This window comes from Mya arenaria, chromosome 10 (assembly GCF_026914265.1).
Source record: "Mya arenaria isolate MELC-2E11 chromosome 10, ASM2691426v1".
Classification (NCBI taxonomy): Eukaryota; Metazoa; Mollusca; class Bivalvia; order Myida; family Myidae; genus Mya; species Mya arenaria.
In genome coordinates this window covers 14,431,844-14,457,953 of record NC_069131.1, presented here as the reverse complement: position 1 = coordinate 14,457,953, position 26,110 = coordinate 14,431,844, and the positions used below count along the sequence as shown (strand labels likewise).

Below are 26,110 nucleotides of genomic sequence, written 5' to 3'. Positions count from 1 at the left end.
TGAACGTATATTGTATATTATGTATAATTGTGTCAGTTTTTGTATATATTACGTAATTTGCTGTTTGTGAAGGTTAACTAACTGCAATATTTTTTCCATGAACACAAACAATACATTTCGTAAGAATTCTGCATGGGAGGTCACTGCGTTGGCGTCTCTGGTGTACCGGTTTTGTCGTCGCCGGGTTTTAACCCTCATCAAAATGCAAAATGGCTGCCAAGTGATTTGTGTGGCTGTGACTTTTACGCATTTTCATAAATTATAGTCTTCCATTTCGGTTGAAATACTTTAAACTGTGTTCCAAGTGGGGATAAAGGAGGTTGGCAACGTGTCAGTTTGGATTTCAAGTTTGATAGACTGCCATGACAACTGACAAGGTTTTAGTTGCAGTTCGTCTTAGGCCTGTTAATCGCAGGGGTAGGTATTTTTTCATATTGCATCCTTAGATTCTATTTTATTTAATAATTCATGAAATATTTTTATGAATTAAGCAAGTAATTTTATTATAGCAATTGAAACCATTGTCATATGTGACAGTATTTTTTTTAAACAGTTATGTGATAATCAATATTTCAATTTGTGTGCATGCTTAAAATGTGAGAGAAATATTCAATGAGCTTACTTATAGTATAATCTTGATAAGAGAGCTGCTGCCCTTTGAAAGAGCATGACATAAAACCGCTTCCTTGGTTTCTTTGTCACAATGCGTTTAGGATGACATGATGGAAGGACACACCACATCTGCAACTTGCCCCAAACCCATGTGTGTTTGACTCAATAGAAATTTTTCTTGCATAACAAACGCTTACAGACATGTGTTGGAGTGTTTTAACTGGGCCTGGACATCTCCATCTGTTCCATTCTAGTTGAGAGAACATGCTCTATACATCAAATCTTTTTATAAGTATATTAACACTTTCATTAAAGTAGCTGTTTTTTGGGAAATATTTGACACTGACTTCAAATTAGCACAAAAAGTTAAAATACAACAGTTGCATTATTTATGATAAATATATGTGGGGTGGATCGAAAAGATCTAACCCTTGGACACGCTGTGTGGCTGATAATAATGCAAGCCTATTATTTAGCCGGCTTCTTCATATGCCCTCTGGTTGGATATAAATATATCCCAGCACTGACTTATGTAATGATACAACCCAGTTTTTGTTACGTTGAAGTTTAATGGATTATTTTTTAATATTTTTTCACTGACTGTCCAGTAAAATGAAGGAAAAAATGATAAAAACTATTATTTGGCCATTGGAAAATAATAATGGTTTATTTAATCATGTGCTAAAATATGAAAGCTTAAACTCTCTTTTTTGTGTCAGTTCATCTTTGCTGCACATGATTAAATTATTAGCTGCTTAAGATCTCAGCAAAAAATCTTTGCAAATTCAGCCTTTTTGTATTTGGGTTAACATCATATGAAGACTTTATGCTCAAATGATTCTTGTGCTGCAAATACCACTTTTAGAGGGCAGAATAGTGAACATTTAGGAATGATTGAAGGCTATAAGAATGTTTTTACCAGAAAAATGGTACATTTTGGTAAATGCATACTATTTAACCCTATAACCAGCTTAGTGTTCAAGATTATGTTTTGTCTGTTGGCCCTATCACCTTATAAATCCAGTAATGGCTAACAGCTGATCATTCTCATTTTAAACCAAATTAAAGTGTCTGGCAGATTTGAATAATTCTAAAATACTGACATCCCATTGGACAAGATATAATTTTGACCACTAAGTGTGATAGACAGAGGATAGACTTTTATGCCATTCCGTTTTCTCTAGAGATGTAGTTGATATGTTCGTGATTTTTCGTCATTTCCCAGATTTAAACATTTTCTCTTCTTCAGAGGTTGAGCTGAACACAAAATGTGTGGCAGACATGGAGAAATCCCAGACTGTTCTTTATCATCCCCAGGACACGTACGTTTAAAACTCGAGCTTTTTAAATAATAATTCATGTAACAAATCTTTTATAGGATTAAAGATAATCAACTTGCAGTTCATGTTTTGGCTTTACAATATACTCGATGGTAGAGGAAAATGATAATGAAGTGAAGGATGGTGTCAATGTTGTCATGCATTCATAAAACTGTTGCTAAATTCCTTTTTTCCCCATTCAGCAACTTTTTTGTATCTGCTAAATTCGATGACCAGTCATGGAAAGTGTAAAAAAATTCAAACGTCAAATGTGGACTACGCTTGTCACTATTACCCATCATCTAGACAGTAGGAGGAGTCGAAAGTCCATGAATGACCAATCAGCGATCATTATCCTCTGATCATAGCTGAATACACACCCTGGTGTGTAAATCAATAGAACAGCCCACTGAACACAATCGTCATAGCTGCAACATTTCAAAACTTTTGGCAAGAATGAGGAATGCTTTTTTCTGGTAGAAAAGTTGCAAGTTCAAGACAGAAAGGATTAGTTTATTTAATATTTGTGGAGAAAAGTCTTCTGAAACATTTGAGTTTGAACTTTTATGTCTTACAAATTGAATAAAATATTCCTTATATTCAAAGATCGATGTTACATAAAACCAATACAACTTCAAATAGTTATGCAGGTGCTCAATAATGACGCCAGCTGGGTTTGTTTCATAGGAACAATTTGCATTTTTTAGAAAAGGTACAACCATGTAGACACACAAAAATATTTCCAGCATATTTATGTTGCATGCACATATGATAGGGGATTTACATAGATATATATATATATATATATATATATATATATATATATATATATATATATATATATATATATATATAACAAGGCTTGTTTTGATGCGAAACACGAGACAGAGTGTAAGAATCGAGGCTCGTCTGTTCAAAAGTTAAAACTGAATTCAGCAGCTCCAGGCACCATAGGAGGACTGTCCACATCACTTGCTTTAAAGAATGCATAATGAAGTACTATTTGTGATTTCAACAAATTAACATGTACTTAGCGAAAACATTGCTGTAATATTAGAAACTGAATGTACAGTTTATTTATATTTAAGGTTTTCCACTAGAACTACCTTCTGTCTGAGCCATGACAAATTTAGTTTTTACATCCAATGAGTCACATTTTTAAAGTAGAAAGTTTGCTTACAAATGATTCTTGTACACGCTTTTTTTTGGGAGGGAGGGGAAGAAATAAGCTGTATATTCCCTGTGCTGGGAATAACACCATCATTAAAGGCATGAATGGAAATTTGTTCTGTATGCTCTGGAATAACAGTCCAAGGAGGCATTTTCGAAACAAATATTGATCAAATGAAACGGATGAATGTCTACTTTATCGGCATCGATTGACTTCTAGACACATCCTGTGGTGGGGCTTGCTTTTTATCTGTTCTTTAAAAAAATAAAGTTGAGGAATTATCATATAGCATGGTGTTGTTGTTGTCCAATTGTTGGCGTTGTTGTGTATTAATTAAAACCTTGGCTATAACTCGAAAACTGTTCAAGATACTCAAATAAAAATTGGTAATCATGTTGCCAGAGAGAATATAGACATGCATTGCAGGACCCATAACTCTGGTTTTAATAATATGCCCCCTTTTGCATGGACAAAAAAACATTCGAGCCTTGGTGTTCGCTCCATTGCGCTGTTGCTTTTAGTCTTCAGATGGAGAGGGCAACGTTTCCTAGGAATTGGTGTAGATCACTTGCCTTGTAATCTGTCGTCATTTTCTGGGGTTTATCGAAGCGTAATCCAATTTACTTCAGCGTTTTCTCTCATTGTACATGGCTTTTCTCTGTTTCTTGACGAAATTGTGTTAAAGTTGTAAAGAGGGAACGTAATTTCATTCAGGACTTTAAATAAGGTGTAATAGAGCCATTCAATGACACAGGTTTTAGTCTGAAAGTCATAAACATGGCAGCATCTTTTACACATAAGACTTTTATTTAGGTGTAATCTTGATCTTGAGAAAGCCTGTTAATTTTGCCTGTAGATTTCTTGTTGCAGCAGAAACAATGGTTTTATTTCTGTATTAATTGTAAATATTAGTTTACTAATTAACACAGTCACCAGTTTTTCTGAAAGAAATCCAAGGTTATAATAGGTTGTGGTATTTTAATTTGGAGAAAGCCTGTTCATTTGCCTGTTGATTTTTGTTACTGCAGAAACAATGACTTTATTCCTGCATTCATTGTAAATATTAGTTAACTAATTAACACACTTATCAGTTTTTCTGAAAGAAATCCAAGGCAATAATAGGTTTTGGTGTGCGATGGGTGGGTTGTTGAGATGGCGTCAATAATTTTTGACTGGACTGTAACTTCTTGGTCATGCAAAGGGCAATTTTAAACTCAAATGTTCTCCAAGACGCCTACAAGACCAATGTCTGTATGTCAAAGGTCCAGGTCGCACTTAAAGGGACTAGACACTAGAAATCAGCAAATACAGTATTTCCTTAAAACAAGCTTAGAATTTTCATTGAGAGCTAATAATAAAGCGATAATACATCATTCTACATCATTAAAAAATAAACAACAATCAATTCACTGTCTCAGCTGAGTTTCCTTGGTAAAAAATAGCACATTATAGTGGTTTCTTAGTTTAAAAAAGCGCAGGGCTTTTTCCAAACATCTTTCAAGTCATGTGATCGTTTCACACATTTAACTGTCAATAAGCATTTTTATTAACTCGGTTCTAATTTTAGCAGAATTACCGGTTTCAAAATTTTCCATCGATCATTTTCATCAAACATGTTGTTCTGTCAGGCTCTGTGTCTACATTGTTTCGCAAAAGTTTTCTGCATCCTTGCAATGTCCATTCTCCCGGGAAGCCATAAAGTGTGTATATTTAGCATGTGAAAGTGACATAATGTGTACAGATAAATGTTATGAGGCTTTTTTTAAACTTAGTGGATTTTACACGGTAGACAACTCCAGTTAATTTTGAATTGGAAAAATGTGCAAAAACCTGCGAAAGAAGCAGTTGTCTTAAGCAATGTGATACATCAGTAAGTAAGATTCAGTGTGTTGTACGCAACGATTTCAATTTTTAAGTGAGTTTTTGACAACTTTCCTTGTTTTGCAATTGTTTCATCTGGTGTCTTAAGTCCCTAAATTAAGGGTCATGGGTAAAAATACTTTGTATTTTGGCTTGTCAGGGCTGTAACATGTCCATGCATTGGAGGATTTTAAAATAACTTGGCACTAAAGTTAATGTTCTCCAGGAGCAGCTGACATGTTACATGCAAGACCCCTGTCAGTAGTTCAAAGATAATAGCCACACTCTAGGGCCATAATGGTCACAATTCCTTGCATTTTTCCATCCTGGGCTCTATCTTTGCTGGATTTACTCTGCACACTGATGTTCACCATCAGAATCTGGTGAAGTCAATGGTGAAGGTCGTTGAAATACATCTAGAATTTATTAACCAATGATCTTTAAATTTTGGCTTCATAATCTAGGCTTAAACTTGGCCATGTATTTGGGAATTTTGAAACAAATGTTCGCTATGACTAGCTAGCCTGTTGCATGAATAAAGCCAATAAAACAATATGGGTTCCATATTCATGCCTTCCACAGAACTGTTTTATGATCTCCATATTTAGCAGGGGCTTGATATAAATTGTAACCATGTGAATTCTACAGGATATTTTCCAGGCATAACATGTGATCAATTCCAATTTGTTTTTGTTTTTTAATCAAGCAGAATTACCCAATTTTGACTAATTACACTTGAAGGTCAATCACTGTTTCCAGGAGGCGGGGGAGGGGAGATTATTTCTCCAAATACAAGTGCAAATGCTTGATTCCGAAATAGGCTGGTAGCTGGAAAGAACGCAACATTTCAAGGTTTCAATAATTTACTGTAGTAATTTTAAAATTAGTCATTTAGCATTGCATGCCATTTCTGAAAGTGGATTTCCATCCTTGCCTGTTCCTGCTAGCATGGAAGGGTTTCATTAGAATCTCAGGATTAATTTCCTTGATAACATTGTGATACCCGTTGGTATTCAATTTCCCGGACACACTGGTCAATTAAGGATGTTTATATTGACTCTAGTTTCTGTATGGCTGAGGCACACAATCATGATTTGAGAATATTGAGATGTTTTGGAAACTAACCATTGATTATCTGTCCCATTTCTTAGAATCGTGTGTGTTTTCATCAGAAATAGGCGTGAGACTGATGGTTTTTTTTCGTGCCCCACTCTGCTGGTCTAGCTTACAGTAAATGTTGTATCATGAGGCCATAAAGATGAAAAAGCAGCCGTTCAGTCGAGAGCAGCTGCTGACTTACTCTGCTATTTTTTTGTTCTCCTTACAAGATTATTTCCTCTCAGAGAACCAATCAATATAACAGTAAACTCTTATTTGACTTATTCAATTAATGATGTACACTTCTTGAATGGCTTGTCAGTAATTGGTCAAAACTAGTTGCCTGAGGTTGGGGAAGGACCACTGGACTTAAGCCTGAGGCCGACAGGCTGACGGCAATAGTTGACTTTGCTCTTTCTTGACTGAGGGCAAATGGTTTTTAAATTTGAATGTACAGCTTTTCAACATGTGTTTTATTACATGACAGTAGAAAATATTTTTTTTTAATTTATCACAATAAAATTTGATTACAAAAGTGCCATGCTTCAGCCGAAATGGTACTGGGAATGCACTTCAACTAGGCAAATACAAACAATTTTACACACCTGCTTCTTAGTTTGATCCAAATGTTGCATTGATAAGTGGAAGAGTTTTTATTTCACCAACTTTTAAATTAATTATAAAGATATTAAATGTTATTTATCTTCATTTTGTCTGATAAATTTGTTACTATACATGTAGAAATAAAACGTTATGTATGTTTGTTCTTATAAAAAAATAGCAATTTTTGTATTGTAACTGCAGAAATGTGTCTGAAATCCGATTTATCACAGAATCAATTATGAGATCCACCTAGTTGCATCGTGTTGATTTTAATGCCATGTTTTGTTATAAGTAATGAAGTCTGAAGATAGACGTCTAAAATGTTGAATCAACTAACAGTGGCTAGGTTTTAGTCATAAATAAGACAGTATCATCATCCAGCTGACACTGACCTTGTATTTAACCATGTATTATGGTCAGGTATGCCTTTTATAAAATTTGTTGCACATTTTTGTTCCTATGCAAGCTGAAAACCTTGTAAGTTTTAATTTAGTCAATTGATGGTAATCTTATTGACAAGAATTTGATATGTAACCCTTCATCAATTAATCAGTTTTTAGATATGCTTGCGAAACCTTTTTTTCTGACCAATTTGGGGCCGAAGTTCCTCCCCATTTGCAATGCTTAATTAAAATACACTCTTGACTTTAAGTGAAATAAAAAGTCTTAATTTAAAGTCTCCATTTCTATTTTTAAAAACAAAACAAAAGATAAACCCAAATTGGATGAATTGGTGCATTCAGAAACTATTAAACCTTATTACATTCTTATATATTTTCTGTCTATTTTTTTTTTTTTTAAAGCATTCTTGTTTATTTGAAGTGAAAACTGGAATTCCCATTTTTTGTCAAAATGACACATTTTTCTCAATGAGAAAGCCCATGGACCCATTTCCAATATGGTTAAAAAAGACTGCTGTGATGCTTTGCATAAAATTTTGCGAACACATATATATTTTACATTTAAGCAATGGTGGTGCATTTAGTCAATAATGCTGTGTTTTTATTGCGCATTTTATTTCACATCATGAATATTTTGTTTGAAGTTCTTTTGGCATAACTACAGTAATTTGAAACCAAGGATTGATCATTTTCACTGAAGTGTTCTATAGGGAACACTACAAATGCTTGAATTTTTTAAGTTGGTCTAGATTAACTTTGTGTTCAAGAATGTTGCAGATGCTTAGTTTTTCTGTAAATCGTTATTGTGAATTTCCAGGTCTGCTTATAAGACTGAGACTTATCAACAATCATACCTCAAAAACAAGAGCATATAAAGTGACATGAGACGGGGGGTGGGGGGGTGCTACAGGTGGGATTTTGATAGATCTGGTGAGTCGCTTCCACCCCTGAGGAAAAATACTTCAGTGGCCAGATTTCTCTCTCACAAATTTGATGCCTGGAGCGTTCCTGACCCCTGGGATTTTAACTCCTGTTATTTTGACCCCTGGGATTTTGACCCTTTGGAATTTTCAACCCTGGGATTTTGACCCCTGGTATTTTTACCTCTGGTATTTTAACCCGTTATTTCAGCCCCTGGTATTTTAACCCTAGGTTTTTTTACCTTTGGTATTTTAACCCCTGGTATTTTGAGTCCTGGTATTTTGAGTCCTGGTATTTTAACCCCTGGTGGAGCAACACATTGATAGTTGCATGTTGAAAAGATGTTTATAAGAATGATAAACCATGTAACATTGAGGCTGTTTCATGTCTGAATTGCCAACAGATTATTGATTCCTTCATATTTGCAATCTTGGAACCTCTGCTTTTCTCATAATTTAAAGCCATTTCTGTATTAAGGTTTACAACTCCCATAAATATCAATAGCAGAGCTGTTATGCCCAACAGTGCCACTGTAGGCGTTATGCAATGAAATGATACTGATGAATTAAAGTCAGTTGTGAGCATCATTTATTTGAATTAGGGGATGCAACTTGTATATTGTAATTTTTCACTTAAAATTTCAGAAAAATCGAAATTTGTTCCAAAGATTTGCTTTTTTCAATAAAATGTCTCTATTATGGAGTACTCTGGAAACTTTTATAGACCATGAATTTGACAAACTGCGATCTCATCTTTAGTCAGCCTTCATAAAACACTGACATTATGGCAAAAATAGGCTCATTCCAAGACAAGAAAATAAAACAAAAAACGACCGAACTATAGAGTGCATGTTTAAAAAAATCCTTAATACCATAGATAGGACGCAGTTATATTTTTCAAAATAAGCAAACACCATTTTTGCTTTGACGAAATTTATTGACTCTTGAAAATGGCAAAGGTTATTTAAAAGTACAGCACAATTCAACTTGTTAACACCTTCAGCTCAGTATTACAAACACTGTGGTATAATGGGTATGATAGGCAGTGATTTAAACTGATGCTTAGACTGTGCCCGATTTTACTCTGCCCATATAACTAAATCCATCAATTAATGTGAGTTACCTTACTTTGCAGTTATAAATATAAACAAACACATTTTCTTTGATTATTTCTCTATTAAAGCAAATTCAACCAGAAATGGTCGTCAGAAGCCTAATACTATAGATAGGATGCAGGCATTTTTAACCAGGTTTTCAACGAAAACCGGGTTATTAGAATGAGGTTGTCGTTGGGCGGGCGGGCGGGCGGACAGGCCGGCGGGCGGGCGGCCGTCAAACATTGGTTTCTGTTCAATAACTTTAGTTAGCATTGATAGATATTGATGAAACTTGGTGTGTAGGTAGCTTACGGGAAGAGCGAGTTTGGGATTGCTTTTGAGGGGGTGGGGCTAAGGTCAAGGTCACTGTTACTAAAAATAGATAAATGTTTTTTGCCCAATAACTTTAGTTAGCATAGATATATATTGCCGAAACGTGGTGTGTAAGTTGCTTATGTGAAGAGCTAGCTTGGGATTGCTTTTGAGTGGGGAGGGGCTAAGGTCAAGGTCACTATTACTTAAAATAGAAAAATGGTCAAGGTCACTGTTACTTAAAGTAAAAAAAATGGTTTCTGCCCAATAACATAAGTTAGCATTGATAGATATTGATGAAACTTAGTGTGTAGGTAGCTTATGTGAAGAGCTAGTTTGGAATTGCTTTTAAGTGGGGAGGGGCTAAGGTCAAGGTCACTATTACTAAAAATAAAAAAATGGTTTCCGCCCAATAACTTTAGTTAGGATTGACAGATATTGATGAAACTTGGTGTGTAGGTAGCATGTGAAAAGCAAGCTTGGGATTGCTTTTGAGTGGGGAGGGGCTACGGTCAATGTCACTGTTACTTGAAATAGAAAAATGGTTTTTGCCAAATACATTTTGATAGCATTGATAGATATTGATTAAACTTAGTGTGTGGGTAGCTTATGTAAAGAGCTAGCTTGGGATTGCTTTTGAGGGGGGTGGGGCTAAGGTCAAGGTCACTGTTACTAAAAATTTAAAAATGGTGTCCGCCCAATAACTTTAGTTAGGATTGATAGATATTGATAAACTTGGTGTGTAGGTAGCTTATGTGAAGAGCAAGCTTGGGATTGCTTTTGAGGGGGGTGGAGCTACGGTCAAGGTTACTGTTACTAAAAATAGAAAAATGGTTTCTGCCCAATAACTTTAGTTAGCATTGATAGATATTGATGAAACTTAGAGCGAAGGTAGCTTATGTGAAGAGCTAGCTTGGGAGGTGGGGTCAAGGTCACTGTTCCTAAAAATGTTTTTCTGCCCAACAACTTAGTTAGAATTGATGGATAGTGATGAATCTTAGTGTGAATATAGCTTATATGAAGCTGCAGATTGAACTTGCTCATACAACAAATTAATTGGCTTTAATTTCTGATTGCCCATAACAAAAACCACGTTTCGTCGCATTGCGGCGCTTCTAGTTTTAAATTGAATTCCGTGGAAAAAAAATGTGTCCTATACAAAGTATAAATTGGTAAATGCTTCAGGTCAACAAATGTACCCTTTTTCTACCGAACCCTGTCCTTTTAAAAAAACACACTTTCCCTTCTTCTACTTACTTCTATTTTTCTTCCAACCTTTGGTAATGTTGTGTCCCTTTTTCTACAGCATCCTGTCCTTTTGAAAACCCTTATTGCTTTTCTTTCAACTTTTGTAAATGGTGGGTATACTAGAAGTAAAAATTGTATTGACAATGACTGTTAGAAGTACATGAAAAAGTGAAGATTGGAGGAAATGTTTATATAGGAATTATTTGTCTACCCTTGCAGAAATTAAATTGGATTTCCTAAGTATTCTTAAGAATATCCTAAGAAATCTTAGGATTTAATTCTTAGAATTTCCAATCTTTTCCTATCTTTTCCTAGGAATAAAGAGTTGGAATACTTTGGAAAACATGGGCGGTATTGGCCCCAAAATCCAATGTTTTCTTAAGTATTCCGAACCGAACCTGGATGCAAAATTCCTATCTTTTCCTATGTATTCCTAGATGGAAAACATTGGAAAGCTTTGGATTTTTACCCATTGGAGTCAAATTGGAAAACATAGGATTTGTTAGGAGTTCCCAAGAATTCTTAGGTTTTCTTATCATTTTATATCTACCAAATTCTTAAGTAATCCAATGTTTTTCTGAGTTGGAATACTTTGGAAAACATGGGCGGTATTGGCCCCACAATCCAATGTTTTCCTAAGTATTCCGAACTGAATCTGGATGCAAAATTCCTATCTTTTCCTATGTATTCCTAGATGGAAAACATTGGTTTTTTACCCATTGGAGTCAAATTGAAAAACATAGGATTTGTTAGGAGTTCCCAAGAATTCTTAGGTTTTCTTATCATTTTATATCTACCAAATTCTTAAGTAATCCAATGTTTTGCTGAGTGATTAGTGATAAAGCCTGTTCACCAGAATGCATGTGAACACACTGAGACAAATTTACAGACAACATGTCATGTTTTAAGTTGCACATGTCGTAGAAAACCATTTGATATCAAAAGGTACATTATAACTTTCTTGTTTAAAAATAAAAATGTCAACCACTATTATGAAAAAAATTAGTCAACAAGAAAATAGAAAACACTTTCTTGTAAGCTCCAGTTTTACGCAACCAATTCCATTTCATCATGAAATGTAGATTACTTTTCTTAATTAAGGATTAGTCATTTAAAACAAATATATTATAATACATTACAAAATCAGCTATTCTTTCGTACCAACATATGTTGTTGGTTACATTTCTAAAAGAACAAATACTCAATTGCATTATTTAATACATAACTGTTGGCGAAGGTCTTTAACACCATGATCAATCTAGAGTAAACTGCAAGTCTTTTTTCTGCCTGTGATACGCACAGAACAAGATAAAAGTACTCCTACTGTTTAACCGAAATGAAATTTTTTTTCATTATGTATTAAAATTATAAGTAATGCTCACATTTTACTGCTTTTATGCTGTATGAACGCAGTAGGGTAAGCAAATGACCCAAGATGCTCTAACATGCCCTTCTACGCTCTTACAGCATAATCGCAAGTAAAACATCTCTCCTTAATTATATCATTATATTTTTCAAACATGTACTTTTAACCAATGTGCATGAAAACATGGATAAAAAATTCAAACTAACACAGTTTATAAAGTTATTGTATTTAAGAAACAATAAATATCACCTGTACATTAATGGTTCATAAAGGTCATTCTGGAGTTTAAATGCATAGTTATTAATGACTTAATTTTTGGCATCAGCGGGCTAGACTCACAGTTTTGTATTTACTGATAAAATTAGTTATACAGTTGTTATTTTTTATTCTAGACAGCGTATTAATTGATTCGCATTTGTCATTTTCCATGTATGGAGCTTCTTTAGTCTATCAAATTAATATCCATGTCAGTGACGTCAAGCGTGTGCTTTTTGAGAATAACATGAACTATTCAAGAATGACAATTTGGACAAATCATGTTCATGAACTCCCACTTAGTAAATGAACTTGACAGTTAATGAACATGATTTTTTTCAAAATGTCATTCATGAACTAAGTTCATGAATAAGTAAATGTTATTCGCAACAGGATGATAATTTCATCATTACTACATGTCCATTTATAACAGTTTTAATTTTTTATGACACTTAACACAATTAGAAATGAGCCATTGAATTGCTCATTTCAGTCCTTGACATTTACATCTAGTCTCTGTAGACAGGTCCGTTTTCCTTATACACTTGATGAAGAAACGCATCTGCGAAAATATTTTTTGCAGTCATTCTTCTCGTGCTTGTTTTTGTTGAAGTGATCTTTTCTTAACTCTGGAAGCTTTTGTCTGAGACTTTGACACCCATCTTCCAACCTGAAAAATATTTCTTTTTTTATTTGTACTGCCAATAGTTTCCAATTTCTAACGGCGAGTTGGTTATCAAATCAGTGCAAATTAAGATTTCAATGTCACCGGTATATAAATTAATGATATATTATTTTATTTGTTCGAAACAAAGTGCTCAAATATATTAAGTCTGATTTTTTTTCAAGATTCTTAATAGTGTTTGTCCGTTACAAATAAAATCCACTCCACACATCCACAATATTGTTTTCAAAATCAATGTGCATTGAAAAATAGTCTACTCACTGATGGATTTGGCAATTTACAGCTTTGAATGTTTTTCTCCTTCACTGGTTGATTCTTTTGTGGACTGATGATTTCTTTGTTAGCTCCTTAAGGCCGGCTAAAATAGACGAAACATCATTTCAGACACTAAACTATAATTTGCTTGCATAGTGGTTATTTAAAAGGTCAAGGGTCAGCAGCGATGCAAAAGCCCATTGAAGGACCACAATTTAAAATGTTAAAAATATCAATTTCTACTTAGTTTTGAGGTTCAATATTTCACAAGCATGACTCATTCACATTTATCCATTGCAACATGGAAATCTTACCATGTTGTGCTTTAAAAATAGTCTACTCACTGATGGATTTGGCAATTTACAGCTTTGAATGTTTTTCTCCTTCACTGGTTGATTCCTTTGTGGACTGATGATATCTTTGTTAGCTCCTTTAGGCCGGCTGAAATATATGAAACATCATTTCAGACACTAAACTATAATTTGCTTTATTTATTTGACAAAATATAATAAAGAACTCACAACATTGTTGAATAGGTAGTCTGGGGCATTTTGACATAAAAAAAACAAAGTGATAAGCAATGTCAACAGACTTTTTTGAATAAATGTGAAAGTTTTTTTTATCCAAAATATTAATTAATCTTTTATTGTAAAATTTGTTAACTCCTTACTACCCCAAAACATGTTGCCAATAATATATGTTTCACACCCCTAAAAGATCGTTCCTCAAAACTATATAAAACATGGACTTTTTAAACGTTTTAGTTTTTGACCTTCCCCACCCACTTTTGCATCGCTGCCGACCCTTTATGGCAATTGATTCTTTTTCTAGACAAAATTAGCTTACATACATTAAGAAACAAATATAATAGCTGTTAAAATATATAACAATGAAGTATTAGCTGTACGCGTAAGTCACAAACATTCATTTAACTGTGTTTCTACACAAACGTATTTCGTACGTTTGTCGCGAAAATGTATTACAACAAAACATATTTGCTCATTACTTCAAAATGTTGCTATGTTATTTTAAACAATAATGTTAGCGTAAAAGATCGTTATAAAAGTAATTGAATTACACCCCTTACTTCGCTTGAACTTACCTTAAATAAACGAAACAACACTTCAGTTTATTTGGCGCATTATTCCGACAAAAATAGCGGGAGTTCGAAATTACCTCCGCCAGTGAAGAGCGTTTCGTCTTAAATGCGTAACCGTTAGAATATATAGCTACGTTAGAATTTTTATTTTTTAGTAAATATTTGAGAGACAATCAATTACAAGCAAATCAATTGCATTTTCCCCATTCTCAGAGATCATGGTCCATCTAATTTTATTTCTAATTAATAAAGACGTAAGCGAAACCGGAAGTTGGAAGAAAAACTCTGGACATCGCCTTGCGTCATTGTCAATGATTGTAGGGTCGTTTTAGTTTAGTGAACCTTGAAAGAAGGTACATTTAACTTGTTTGGCAACTAATTAACCAGTGTTTACCACAGGTGCTCGTCATATTGCCTGGATACAGGTATATTTTTTTTTTTTTTTTTTTTTAAATATTCATTTTTTTTATTTTTATTTTTTGTCAAGATAGTGACAATATATTATATCATTTTAAAAAATATTCCACAATTTTTCATGGAAAAAGTTAGTAATATTTTTTTTTTAAATGACATATATTCACTATCTTGACCGAAATAATAAATAATAAAAATATAAAAAATATATAAAAAATTATAAAAATATATAGAGAATACTAGGTTAGTGCCGTGGATGGAGGAAGTTTATCTGGCAAGGCGGAGGAATTTATCGGGTGAGCCGAAGGCGAACCCGATAAAATCCGCAGCCGAGCCAGATAAACTTTCTCCATCCACGGCACTAACCTAGTATTCTATTTATCCTGTTACTTTGTTTAATTAAACACTATAAAACCTTAAAATTAATAAGAATCTTTAAAAGTAAGGGGGACAACTGTTTTTCCCTGTTGACGTCATCACACTCGGTATCCATGTTTAAATCGCCCCCAAAATAGTTCGTAAAGCTGTTCAACTTTTTTAGTACGTTTATATTCAAAGTCATTGCATTTTAATACGTCAATATCAATTCAAAACATAAAAATACTTTTAAACGTGCATAAGCATGGATCAGTCTCTGAACATTATCTGATGATGTAACAATTATTCCGCAAGTCAGAGTACAGTACACAGCCACAGGTCAAAATTCAAGATCACGAGTGTTTACAAACAATCGCAACATATTAAATGGATTTAAATGATGTTGATAGTGTTGAATGATCATAACTGCACTGGCAAAGAGATCATTCATTTCTGTTGTAAGTGAGATTTTGTCATTCACCACAGAAATGAAATAAACTATCGACGAGTATCGTTGAATGCTGTTTCACAGTTTCCAGCATTTGCGGGTGGGGTAAGATTTTCACATCTCATGAAGATTCCAGGTCGATTGTTTTGCCAGTGTCATTATTTTGCATAATGATGGGACTTTATGGGCGAGTGATTGCTGAGGTCGGCTGTTAGTGGTCCATTGATAAGATACTGAAACGGCAGTTCTGCTTTTCTTCTGACATTGCAGATATATAAAAGAAGTTCGTTTTCGCGGTCACATGACCACCTGACTGTAGATAAACATCACGTGGTCTACTATCCTAATAAACTAAAGTTTACACGGCACCTTGTTATTGGACCGATTTGTATGCAGGTGACAGGATAAATTACTGTATCCAGGCAATGTGACAATCACCTGTGAGTGGAACAATCCATGGCACCTTACATGATACATATGATATATGTGGTGCTTTAATTAAAATAAATTTAATTTTAATGTTCATGTTATTTTGATATGGAATTTTCTTTAAGCATATTATTTATTTTTTTATTTATAATCTTTGGGTTATGACTGGGCCAATAGTGTTACTCTAAATGCAACAGTCAGTTGTAACCACAGCTACCTCAACTATCTGCCTGTTGCTGATGCATCTTATTATATTCTGCTGGTGGTCTTATCTTTTGAATGGTTAAACAGTTCATCAAATTCATTTAATTTCGATGATTCAAGTTCAAGAAGTTAGGTTCATGAAAATACCTCATCAACTGATGTTTTGATGAATTCTGTGCAACAGGTGATAACAAAATACTACTCACAAATATTAATCAATACCATTGGTAAACATTAGACATTATATTGAAAAAAATCTGAAAAAGGAAACTGTTGAATTCTTATAGAGTAAGTTGTCCTATGTGCTCAATGTCATGATACTAAATTCCTAACTAATCCAAATGTTTGGACTTTCATTTTACAGAAAAATGGTTGCATTTCTAAGTAATGACAACTTTTTCCAATTCAGAAAAGCTAGGATAAGTTTGGATTATTATTCCAATCTTTTCCTTTCTTTTCCAAGATAAATATCCAAAGAAGTCTTAAGAATTCTTTGGATTTGTTAGGATTGTCTATTCCAAAGAATTCCAATGTTTTGCAAATGAGAAAACATTGGTATTTGCTAAGAAATCATAGGAATTGTTAGGATTTGAAAAAACATTGAAATAATTTCTGCATGGGTAGCGGGACCAAATTAGCAAAAATCCCAGCCAAGGAAGGAGACATCATACTATATCAGTGGGGACAGCTGGTCACCCCCAGGAATTGTCTCTTTTTTCCATCCGCTGAAAGGCCAAGTGTTTCCTGCTTCCTGCACTTTTTGTTTTTGGATTATATTGCTTTTTGTGAAAGAAGACACTTAAGTCTGAGAATGCCATTAGATTGTGTAATACTAAACCAAACAATTGCTTTCATCTGTAAAGAAATAAAGGAAATAGGTAGTTTTAAGATGTATTGACATTTTAAGTCTGTCTGTAATTCAAGAAAATGTTATTCTAATAGCTTGTTATTGCCAGGGGATGACAGTAATACTATATGCAGAGGTGTCTTTGGTATTTTAATGGGAACAAATCTTCATAAAGATGGTTGTTACTCAAAAAACGTAACATTTTTACATGAAACTTGCTATACATTATTAAATTGACAATAAAGCATAGCTTAGCAAGTCCAATCAATCTGATGAAATCATATTTAGCTTGTCTGATTTTTAAATAATTGACAAGCAATTGTCATCACTTGATTGTCGTCATCGTCATAGTTGTCAGAGGCGTTTGTTAAGTTTTGCATTTAGGTCACTTACATGGAAACTATTGAAGCTATCACTTTGAAACTTGGGGAACTTGTTCATCTAATACCCTTCTTCACATTGTACCCTATGATGGTGAGTCTCACTTTTTTTTAGGGTAAAAAACATGAATTTGATGGATTTTGGTTATGTTCCTTGCATAAGCTAAGGTAAATAGATGAGCCCCCAGCTTGTGATGCCTACGCTGGATATTCTTGATGGAACGCCCACCTGGGTGTAGTACCCCTGTTTGTTATTCTTGATGGAAGGGCTCCGTGGTTGAGATGCCTTTGCTAAACATTTTTCATAGAACAGCCTCCTGGTGGTGGTACCCATGTTGAACATTTTTTGATGAAACGGCCTCCTGGTGGTGATACCCATGTTGAACATTCTTGATGAAATGGCCTCCTGGTGGTGATACCCATGTTGAACATTCTTGATTAAACGGCCTCCTGTTGGTGATGCCCATGTTGAACATTCTTGATTAAACGGCCTCCTGGTGGTGATACCCATGTTGAACATTTTTTGATGAAACGGCCTCCTGGTGGTGATACCCATGTTGAACATTCTTGATGAAATGGCCTCCTGGTGGTGATACCCATGTTGAACATTCTTGATGAAATGGCCTCCTGGTGGTGATACCCATGTTGAACATTCTTGATTAAACGGCCTCCTGGTGGTGATACCCATGTTGAACATTCTTGATTAAACGGCCTCCTGGTGGTGATACCCATGTTGAACATTCTTGATTAAACGGCCTCCTGGTGGTGATACCCATGTTGAACATTCTTGATTAAACGGCCTCCTGGTGGTGATACCCATGTTGAACATTCTTGATTAAACGGCCTCCTGGTGGTGATACCCATGTTGAACATTCTTGATTAAACGGCCTCCTGGTGGTGGTACCCATATTGAACATTTTTTGATGAAACAGCCTTCTGGTTGTGGTACCCATGCTGGACATTCTTGATGAAACAGTCACCTGGTTGTGGTACCAATGCTGGACATTCTTGATGAAACAGTCTCCTGGTTGTGGTACCCATGCTGGACATTCTTGATGAAACAGACTCCTGGTGATGATACCCATGTTGAACATTCTTGATGAAATAGCCTCCTGGTTGTGGTACCCATGCTTTACATTCTTAATGGAACGGCCGCCTGGTGGTGATACCCATGCTGGACATTCTTGATGGAATGACCTCCTGGTGGTGATACCCATGCTGGACATTCTTGATGAAACAGCCTCCTGGTGGTGATACCCATGTTGAACATTCTTGATTAAACGGCCTCCTGGTGGTGATACCCATGCTGGACATTCTTGATGAAACTGCCTCCTGGTGATAATACCCATGCTGGACATTCTTGATGGAATGACCTCCTGGTTGTGATACCCATGCTGGACATTCTTGATGAAACAGCCTCCTGGTTGTGATACCCATGCTGGACATTCTTGATGAAACAGCCTCCTGGTTGTGATACCCATGCTGGACATTCTTGATGAAAGGCCCCCTGGTTGTGATGCCCAAGCTGGACATTCTTGATGGAATGACCTCCTGGTTGTGATACCCATGCTGGACATTCTTGATGAAACAGCCTCCTGGTGGTGATGCCCATGCTGGACATTCTTGATGGAATGACCTCCTGGTTGTGATACCCATGCTGGACATTCTTGATGAAACAGCCTCCTGGTTGTGATACCCATGCTGGACATTCTTGATGGAATGACCTCCTGGTTGTGATACCCATGCTGGACATTCTTGATGAAACAGCCTCCTGGTTGTGAAACCCATGCTGGACATTCTTGATGAAACTGCCTCCTGGTTGTGATACCCATGCTGAATTTCTAGATGAAACTGCCTCCTGGTTGTGATGCCCATGCTAGACATTTTTGATGAAATGACCACCTGGTGGTGATACCCATGCCGTACATTCTTGATGGAACGGCCGCCTGGTTGTGATACCCATTCTGGACATTCTTAATGAAACTGCCTCCTGGTTGTGATGCCCATGCTGGACATTCTTGATGAAACAGCCTCCTGCTTGTGAAACCCATGCTGGACATTCTTGATGAAACAGCCTCCTGGTGATAATGCCCATGCTGGACATTCTTGATGAAACAGCCTCCTGGTTGTGATACCCATGCTGGACACTCTTGATGAAACAGCCTCCTGGTTGTGATACCCATGCTGGACATTCTTGATGAAACAGCCTCCTGGTTGTGATGCCCATGCTGGACATTCTTGATGAAACAGCCTCCTGCTTGTGAAACCCATGCTGGACATTCTTGATGAAAAAGCCTCCTGGTTGTGATACCCATGTTGAACATTCTTGATGAAACAGCCTCCTGGTTGTGATACCCATGCTGTACATTCTTGATGAAACTGCCTCCTGGTTGTGATACCCATGCTGGACATTCTTGATGAAACTGACTCCTGGTGATGATACCCATGCTTGACATTCTTGATGAAATAGCCTCCTGGTTGTGGTACCCATGCTGGACATTCTTGATGAAACTGCCTCCTGGATGTGATGCCCATGCTGGACATTCTTGATGGAACGGCCGCCTGGTGATGATACCCATGCTGGACATTCTTGATGAAACAGCCTCCTGGTTGTGGTACCCATGCTGTACATTCTTGATGAAACTGCCTCCTGGTTGTGTTGCCCATGCTGTACATTCTTGATGGAACGGCCGCCTGGTGATGATACCCATGCTGGACATTTCTTGATGAAACAGCCTCCTGGTTGTGGTACCCATGCTGTACATTCTTGATGAAACTGCCTCCTGGTTGTGTTGCCCATGCTGTACATTCTTGATGGCACAGCCCCCTAGTTGTGATGCCCATGCTGGACATTCTTGATGGAACGGCCGCCTGGTGATGATACCCATGCTGGACATTCTTGATGAAACAGCCTCCTGGTTGTGGTACCCATGCTGTACATTCTTGATGAAACTGCCTCCTGGTTGTGTTGCCCATGCTGGACATTTCTTGATGAAACAGCCTCCTGGTTGTGGTACCCATGCTGTACATTCTTGATGAAACTGCCTCCTGGTTGTGTTGCCCATGCTGTACATTCTTGATGGCACAGCCCCCTAGTTGTGATGCCCATGCTGGACATTCTTGATGAAACTGCCTCCTGGTGGTGATACCCATGCTGGACATTCTTGATGAAATGACCTCCTGGTGGTGATACCCATGCTGGACATTCTCGATGAATTGACCTCCTGGTGATGATGCCCATGCTGGACATTCTTGATGGAACAGCCGCCTGGTTGTGATACCCATGCTGGACATTCTTGATGAAACAGCCTCCTGGTTGTGATACCCATGCTGGACATTCTTGTTGAAGCAGCCCCCTGGTTATGAAGCCCATGCTGGACATTCTTGATGAAACAGCCTCCTGGTTGTGATACCCATGCTGGACATTCTTGTTGAAACAGCCCCCTGGTTATGAAGCCCATGCTGGACATTCTTGATGAAACAGCCTCCTGGTTGTGATACCCAATGTTGGACATTATTGTTAAAACGGCCCCCCAGTTGTTATACCTATGCTGGACATTAATGATGAAACAGCCCCCTAGTAGTGATGCCCATGTTGGACAATTTTGATGAAATGGCCTCCTGGTTGTAGTGTCCATGTTGGACATTTTTGACGAATCTATCTCCTGTTTGTGACACCCATGCTAGATATTCTTGATGAAACGGCCCCCTGGTTGTGACACCCAATGCTGGACATTATTGTTGAAACGCCCCCCCCCCCCCCCCCCAGTTGTGATACGTATGCCGGACATTAATGATGAAACAGCCCCCTAGTTGTGATGCCCATGTTGGACAATTTTGATGAAATGACCTCCTGGTTGTAGTGTCCATGTTGGACATTTTTGACGCATCTATCTCCTGTTTGTGACACCCATGCTAGATATTCTTGATGAAATGGCCCCCTGGTTGTGACACCCATGTTGGACATTCTATAGTTCTGCACTGATGAACATTTCTCCCAAGTTTTGAAATCGATCATCCTAAGATTTTTGATGAAAGGCCTCCTGGCTGTGTTGCTCCTGCTAGATCTGTAGCATACATCTCTCTAGAGAGGTCTTCATTACCAGAAACACACACCTTGTCAATTCCATGATGATTTGTGGCTGAAATCTGTGTGTTATATTTGATTACATTAATCTAACTTATGGCTTTGATCTGAAGTGTTCTGCTGCTGTGCATGTTATTGTAGCTTCTATTGTTTAATTTATGTTAATTTCGCGCCAGACCCCTTCATGTTAACACACACTAATCACTTAAGATTAAAGTGGCAAAATTGATTCTTAGGATGACATTTTTACAAAAGTTCTGTTGTCTTATATTATATTGTCACACTTTAATCAGGCTTACCAGTTATATCTGGTTTCATGATGGCTTGGGCGGGCTGTACTAGTGGATCCTCTTTTTCTCCCCGGTCATATTTTTAGCTGTAAATCAATTGCAAAAAATATTGTTCAACAATCTGAATGCAAAAATCCCTAATGAAACATTGGAGGAAAAGTCCTGTTTGGTACCAGAAATAATCTATCAGGCAATGAAGAAAACATTCATGTGTGATTCTTGAGTAATATAGCCTTACATTAATTGTTAAATATGATACTTTTTCCACTTTATAACAACTTGCACATGAAAATTAGTGATGCTATATTAGGAATATGAATCCATTCTGTCTCCCTAAAAGGATAAATCTTCAGTGTTATGCTGTTGGCAGACAGGGATACAATGACTGGAAGAGGGATGGATGGCAATGGATGCAGTGGTATTGATGCATAAACATCATACAGGACATGGTTTCAGAATTTCATGTCGACCTATAACTTGTATGTCAAGGAAATTATGCATTTTTGTTTTATAGATGTTTTCAAGCTATTTGTTGCTTCTGAAGTATACCAAGTTATTTGTTGCATCTGAAGTGTACCAAGCCATTTGTTGTATCTGAAGTGCACCAATGCATTTGTTGCATCTGAAGTGTATCAAGCCATTTGTTGCGTCTGAAGTGTACCAAACCATTTGTTGCATCTGAAGTGTACCAAGGTATTTGTTGCGTCTGAAGTGTACCAAGGTATTTGTTGCATCTGAAGTGTACCAAGCCATTTGTTGCGTCTGAAGTGTCCCAAGCCATTTGTTGCATCTGAAGTGTACCAAGCCATGTTTTGCATCTGAAGTGTCCCATGGTATTTGTTGCATCTGAAGGTACCCAAGCCATTTGTTGCATCTGAAGTGTCCCAAGCCATTTGTTGCATCTGAAGTGTACCAAGCCATTTGTTGCATCTGAAGTGTACCAAGCCATTTGTTGCATCTGAAGTGTACCAAGGTATTTGTTGGGTCTTAAATGCCCCAAGCCATTTGTTGCATCCGAAGTGTCCCAATGTATTTGTTGCATCTGAAGGTACCCAAGCCATTTGTTGCATCTTAAATGCCCCAAGCCATTTGTTGCATCTGAAGTGTATCAGGCCATTTGTTTTATCAGAAGTGTATCAAGCCATTTGTTGCATCTGAAGTGTCCCAAGCCATTTGTTGCATCTGAAGTGTCCCAAGCCATTTGTTGCATCAGAAGTGTACCAAGCCATTTGTTGCATCTTAAATGCCCCAAGCCATTTGTTGCATCTGAAGTGTACCAAGCCATTTGTTGCATCTGAAGTGTACCAAGCCATTTGTTGCATCTGAAGTGTCCCAAGCCATTTGTTTTATCAGAAGTGTATCAAGCCATTTGTTGCATCTGAAGTGTCCCAAGCCATTTGTTGCATCAGAGGTGTATCAAACCATTTGTTGCATCTGAAGTGTCCCAAGCCATTTGTTGCATCTGAAGTGTCCCAAGCCATTTGTTTTATCAGAAGTGTATCAAGCCATTTGTTGCGTCTGAAGTGTCCCAAGCCATTTGTTTTATCAGAAGTGTATCAAGCCATTTGTGGCATCTGAAGTGTCCCAAGCCATTTGTGGCATCTGGAGTGTCCCAAGCCATTTGTTTTATCAGAAGTGTATCAAGCCATTTGTGGCATCTGAAGTGTACCAAGCCATTTGTGGCATCTGAAGTGTCCCAAGCCATTTGTTTTATCAGAAGTGTATCAAGCCATTTGTGTCATCTGAAGTGTCCCAAGCCATTTGTTGCATCTAAAGTGTCCAAAGCCATTTGTTGCATCTGAAGTGTACCAAACCATTTGTTGGCTCTGAAGTGTCCCAAGCCATTTGTTTTATCAGAAGTGTATCAAGCCATTTGTGGCATCTGAAGTGTACCAAGCCATTTGTGGCATCTGGAGTGTCCCAATGTATTTGTTGGCTCTGAATTGTCCCAAGTTATTTGTTGCATCTGAAGTTTACTAAGACATTCGTTGCATTTAAAATGTACCAAGGTATTTGTTGCATCTGAAGTTTACCAAGCCATTTGTTGCATCTGAAGTGTCCCAAGGTATTTGTTGCATCTGAAGGTACCCAAGCCATTTGTTGCATCTGAAGTGTCCCAAGCCATTTGTTGCATCTGAAGTGTACCAAGCCATTTGTTGCATCTGAAGTGTACCAAGCCATTTGTTGCATCTGAAGTGTACCAAACCATTTGTTGCATCTGAAGTGTACCAAGGTATTTGTTGGGTCTTAAATGCCCCAAGCCATTTGTTGCATCCGAAGTGTCCCAATGTATTTGTTGCATCTGAAGGTACCCAAGCCATTTGTTGCATCTTAAATGCCCCAAGCCATTTGTTGCATCTGAAGTGTACCAAGCCATTTGTTGCATCTTAAATGCCCCAAGCCATTTGTTGCGTCTGAAGTGTACCAAGCCATTTGTTGCATCTGAAGTTTACCAAGCCATTTGTTGCATCTGAAGTGTCCCAAGGTATTTGTTGCATCTGAAGGTACCCAAGCCATTTGTTGCATCTGAAGTGTCCCAAGCCATTTGTTGCATCTGAAGTGTACCAAGCCATTTGTTGCATCTGAAGTGTACCAAGCCATTTGTTGCATCTGAAGTGTACCAAACCATTTGTTGCATCTGAAGTGTACCAAGGTATTTGTTGGGTCTTAAATGCCCCAAGCCATTTGTTGCATCCGAAGAGTCCCAATGTATTTGTTGCATCTGAAGGTACCCAAGCCATTTGTTGCATCTGAAGTGTCCCAAGCCATTTGTTGCATCTGAATTGTCCCAATGTATTTGTTGCCTCTGAATTGTCCCAAGGTATTTGTTGCATCTGAAGTGTACCAAACCATTTGTTGCATCTGGAGTGTCCAAAGGTATTTGTTGCATCTGAAGGTACCCAAGCCATTTGTTGCATCTGGAGTGTCCAAAGGTATTTGTTGCATCTGAAGGTACCCAAGCCATTTGTCGCATCTGAAGTGTACCAAGCCATTTGTTGCATCTGAAGTGTACCAAGCCATTTGTTGCATCTGAAGTGTCCCAAGGTATTTGTTGCATCTGAAGGTTCCCAAGCCATTTGTTGCATCAGAAGTGTACCAAGCCATTTGTTGCATCTGAAGTGTACCAAGCCATTTGTTGCATCTGAAGTGTACCAAGCCATTTGTTGCATCTGAAGTGTACCAAGCCATTTGTTGCATCTGTAGTGTACCAAGCCATGTGTTACATCTGTAGTCTACCAAGCCATTTGTTGCATCTGAAGTGTACCAAGCTATTTGTTGCATCTGTAGTGTACCAAGCCATTTGTTGCTTCTGAAGTGTACCAAGCCATTTGTTGCATCTGAAGTGTACCAAGGTATTTGTTGCATCTGAAGTGTACCAAGCCATTTGTTGCATCTGTAGTGTACCAAGCCATTTGTTGCATCTGTAGTGTACCAAGCCATGTGTTACATCTGTAGTCTACCAAGCCATTTGTTGCATCTGAAGTGTACCAAGCTATTTGTTGCATCTGTAGTGTACCAAGCCATTTGTTGCATCTGAAGTGTACCAAGCCATTTGTTGCATCTGTAGTGTACCAAGCCATTTGTTGCATCTGAAGTGTACCAAGCCATTTGTTGCGTCTGTAGTGTACCAAGCCATTTGTTGCATCTGAAGTGTACCAAGCCATTTGTTGCTTCTGAAGTGTACCAAGCCATTTGTTGCATCTGAAGTGTACCAAGGTATTTGTTGCATCTGAAGTGTACCAAGCCATTTGTTGCATCTGTAGTGTACCAAGCCATTTGTTGCATCTGAAGTGTACCAAGCCATTTGTTGCGTCTGTAGTGTACCAAGCCATTTGTTGCATCTGAAGTGTACCAAGCCATTTGTTGCATCTGAAGTGTACCAAGGTATTTGTTGCATCTGAAGTGTACCAAGCCATTTGTTGCGTCTGTAGTGTACCAAGCCATTTGTTGCATCTGTAGTCTACCAAGCCATTTGTTGCATCTGTAGTGTACCAAGCCATTTGTTGCATCTGTAGTGTACCAAGCCATTTGTTGCATCTGAAGTGTACCAAGGTATTTGTTGCATCTGAAGTGTACCAAGCCATTTGTTGCATCTGTAGTGTACCAAGCCATTTGTTGCGTCTGAGGTGTACCAAGCCATTTGTTGCATCTGTAGTGTACCAAGCCATTTGTTGCATCTGTAGTGTACCAAGCCATGTGTTACATTTGTAGTCTACCAAGCCATTTGTTGCATCTGAAGTGTACCAAGATATTTGTTGCATCTGTAGTGTACCAAGTCATTTGTTGCTTCTGAAGTGTACCAAGCCATTTGTTGCATCTGAAGTGTACCAAGCCATTTGTTGCATCTGAAGT

General features: G+C 37.2%; 1 protein-coding gene across 3 annotated transcripts in view; it reads left to right on the top strand.

Moving 5' to 3' along the window:
* Positions 1 to 228: 228 nt before the first annotated feature.
* Positions 229 to 26,110, top strand: part of LOC128205883 (kinesin-like protein KIF13B) — a 142,106-nt gene continuing 116,224 nt past the window's right edge. For all 3 annotated transcript variants that reach the window (XM_052907923.1, XM_052907921.1, XM_052907920.1), the window contains exons 1-2: positions 229 to 417; positions 1,862 to 1,934. In XM_052907923.1, the coding sequence (XP_052763883.1) occupies positions 363 to 417; positions 1,862 to 1,934 (128 nt within the window). In that variant the 5' untranslated portion in view covers positions 229 to 362. The remainder of the gene's footprint in view (positions 418 to 1,861; positions 1,935 to 26,110) is intronic.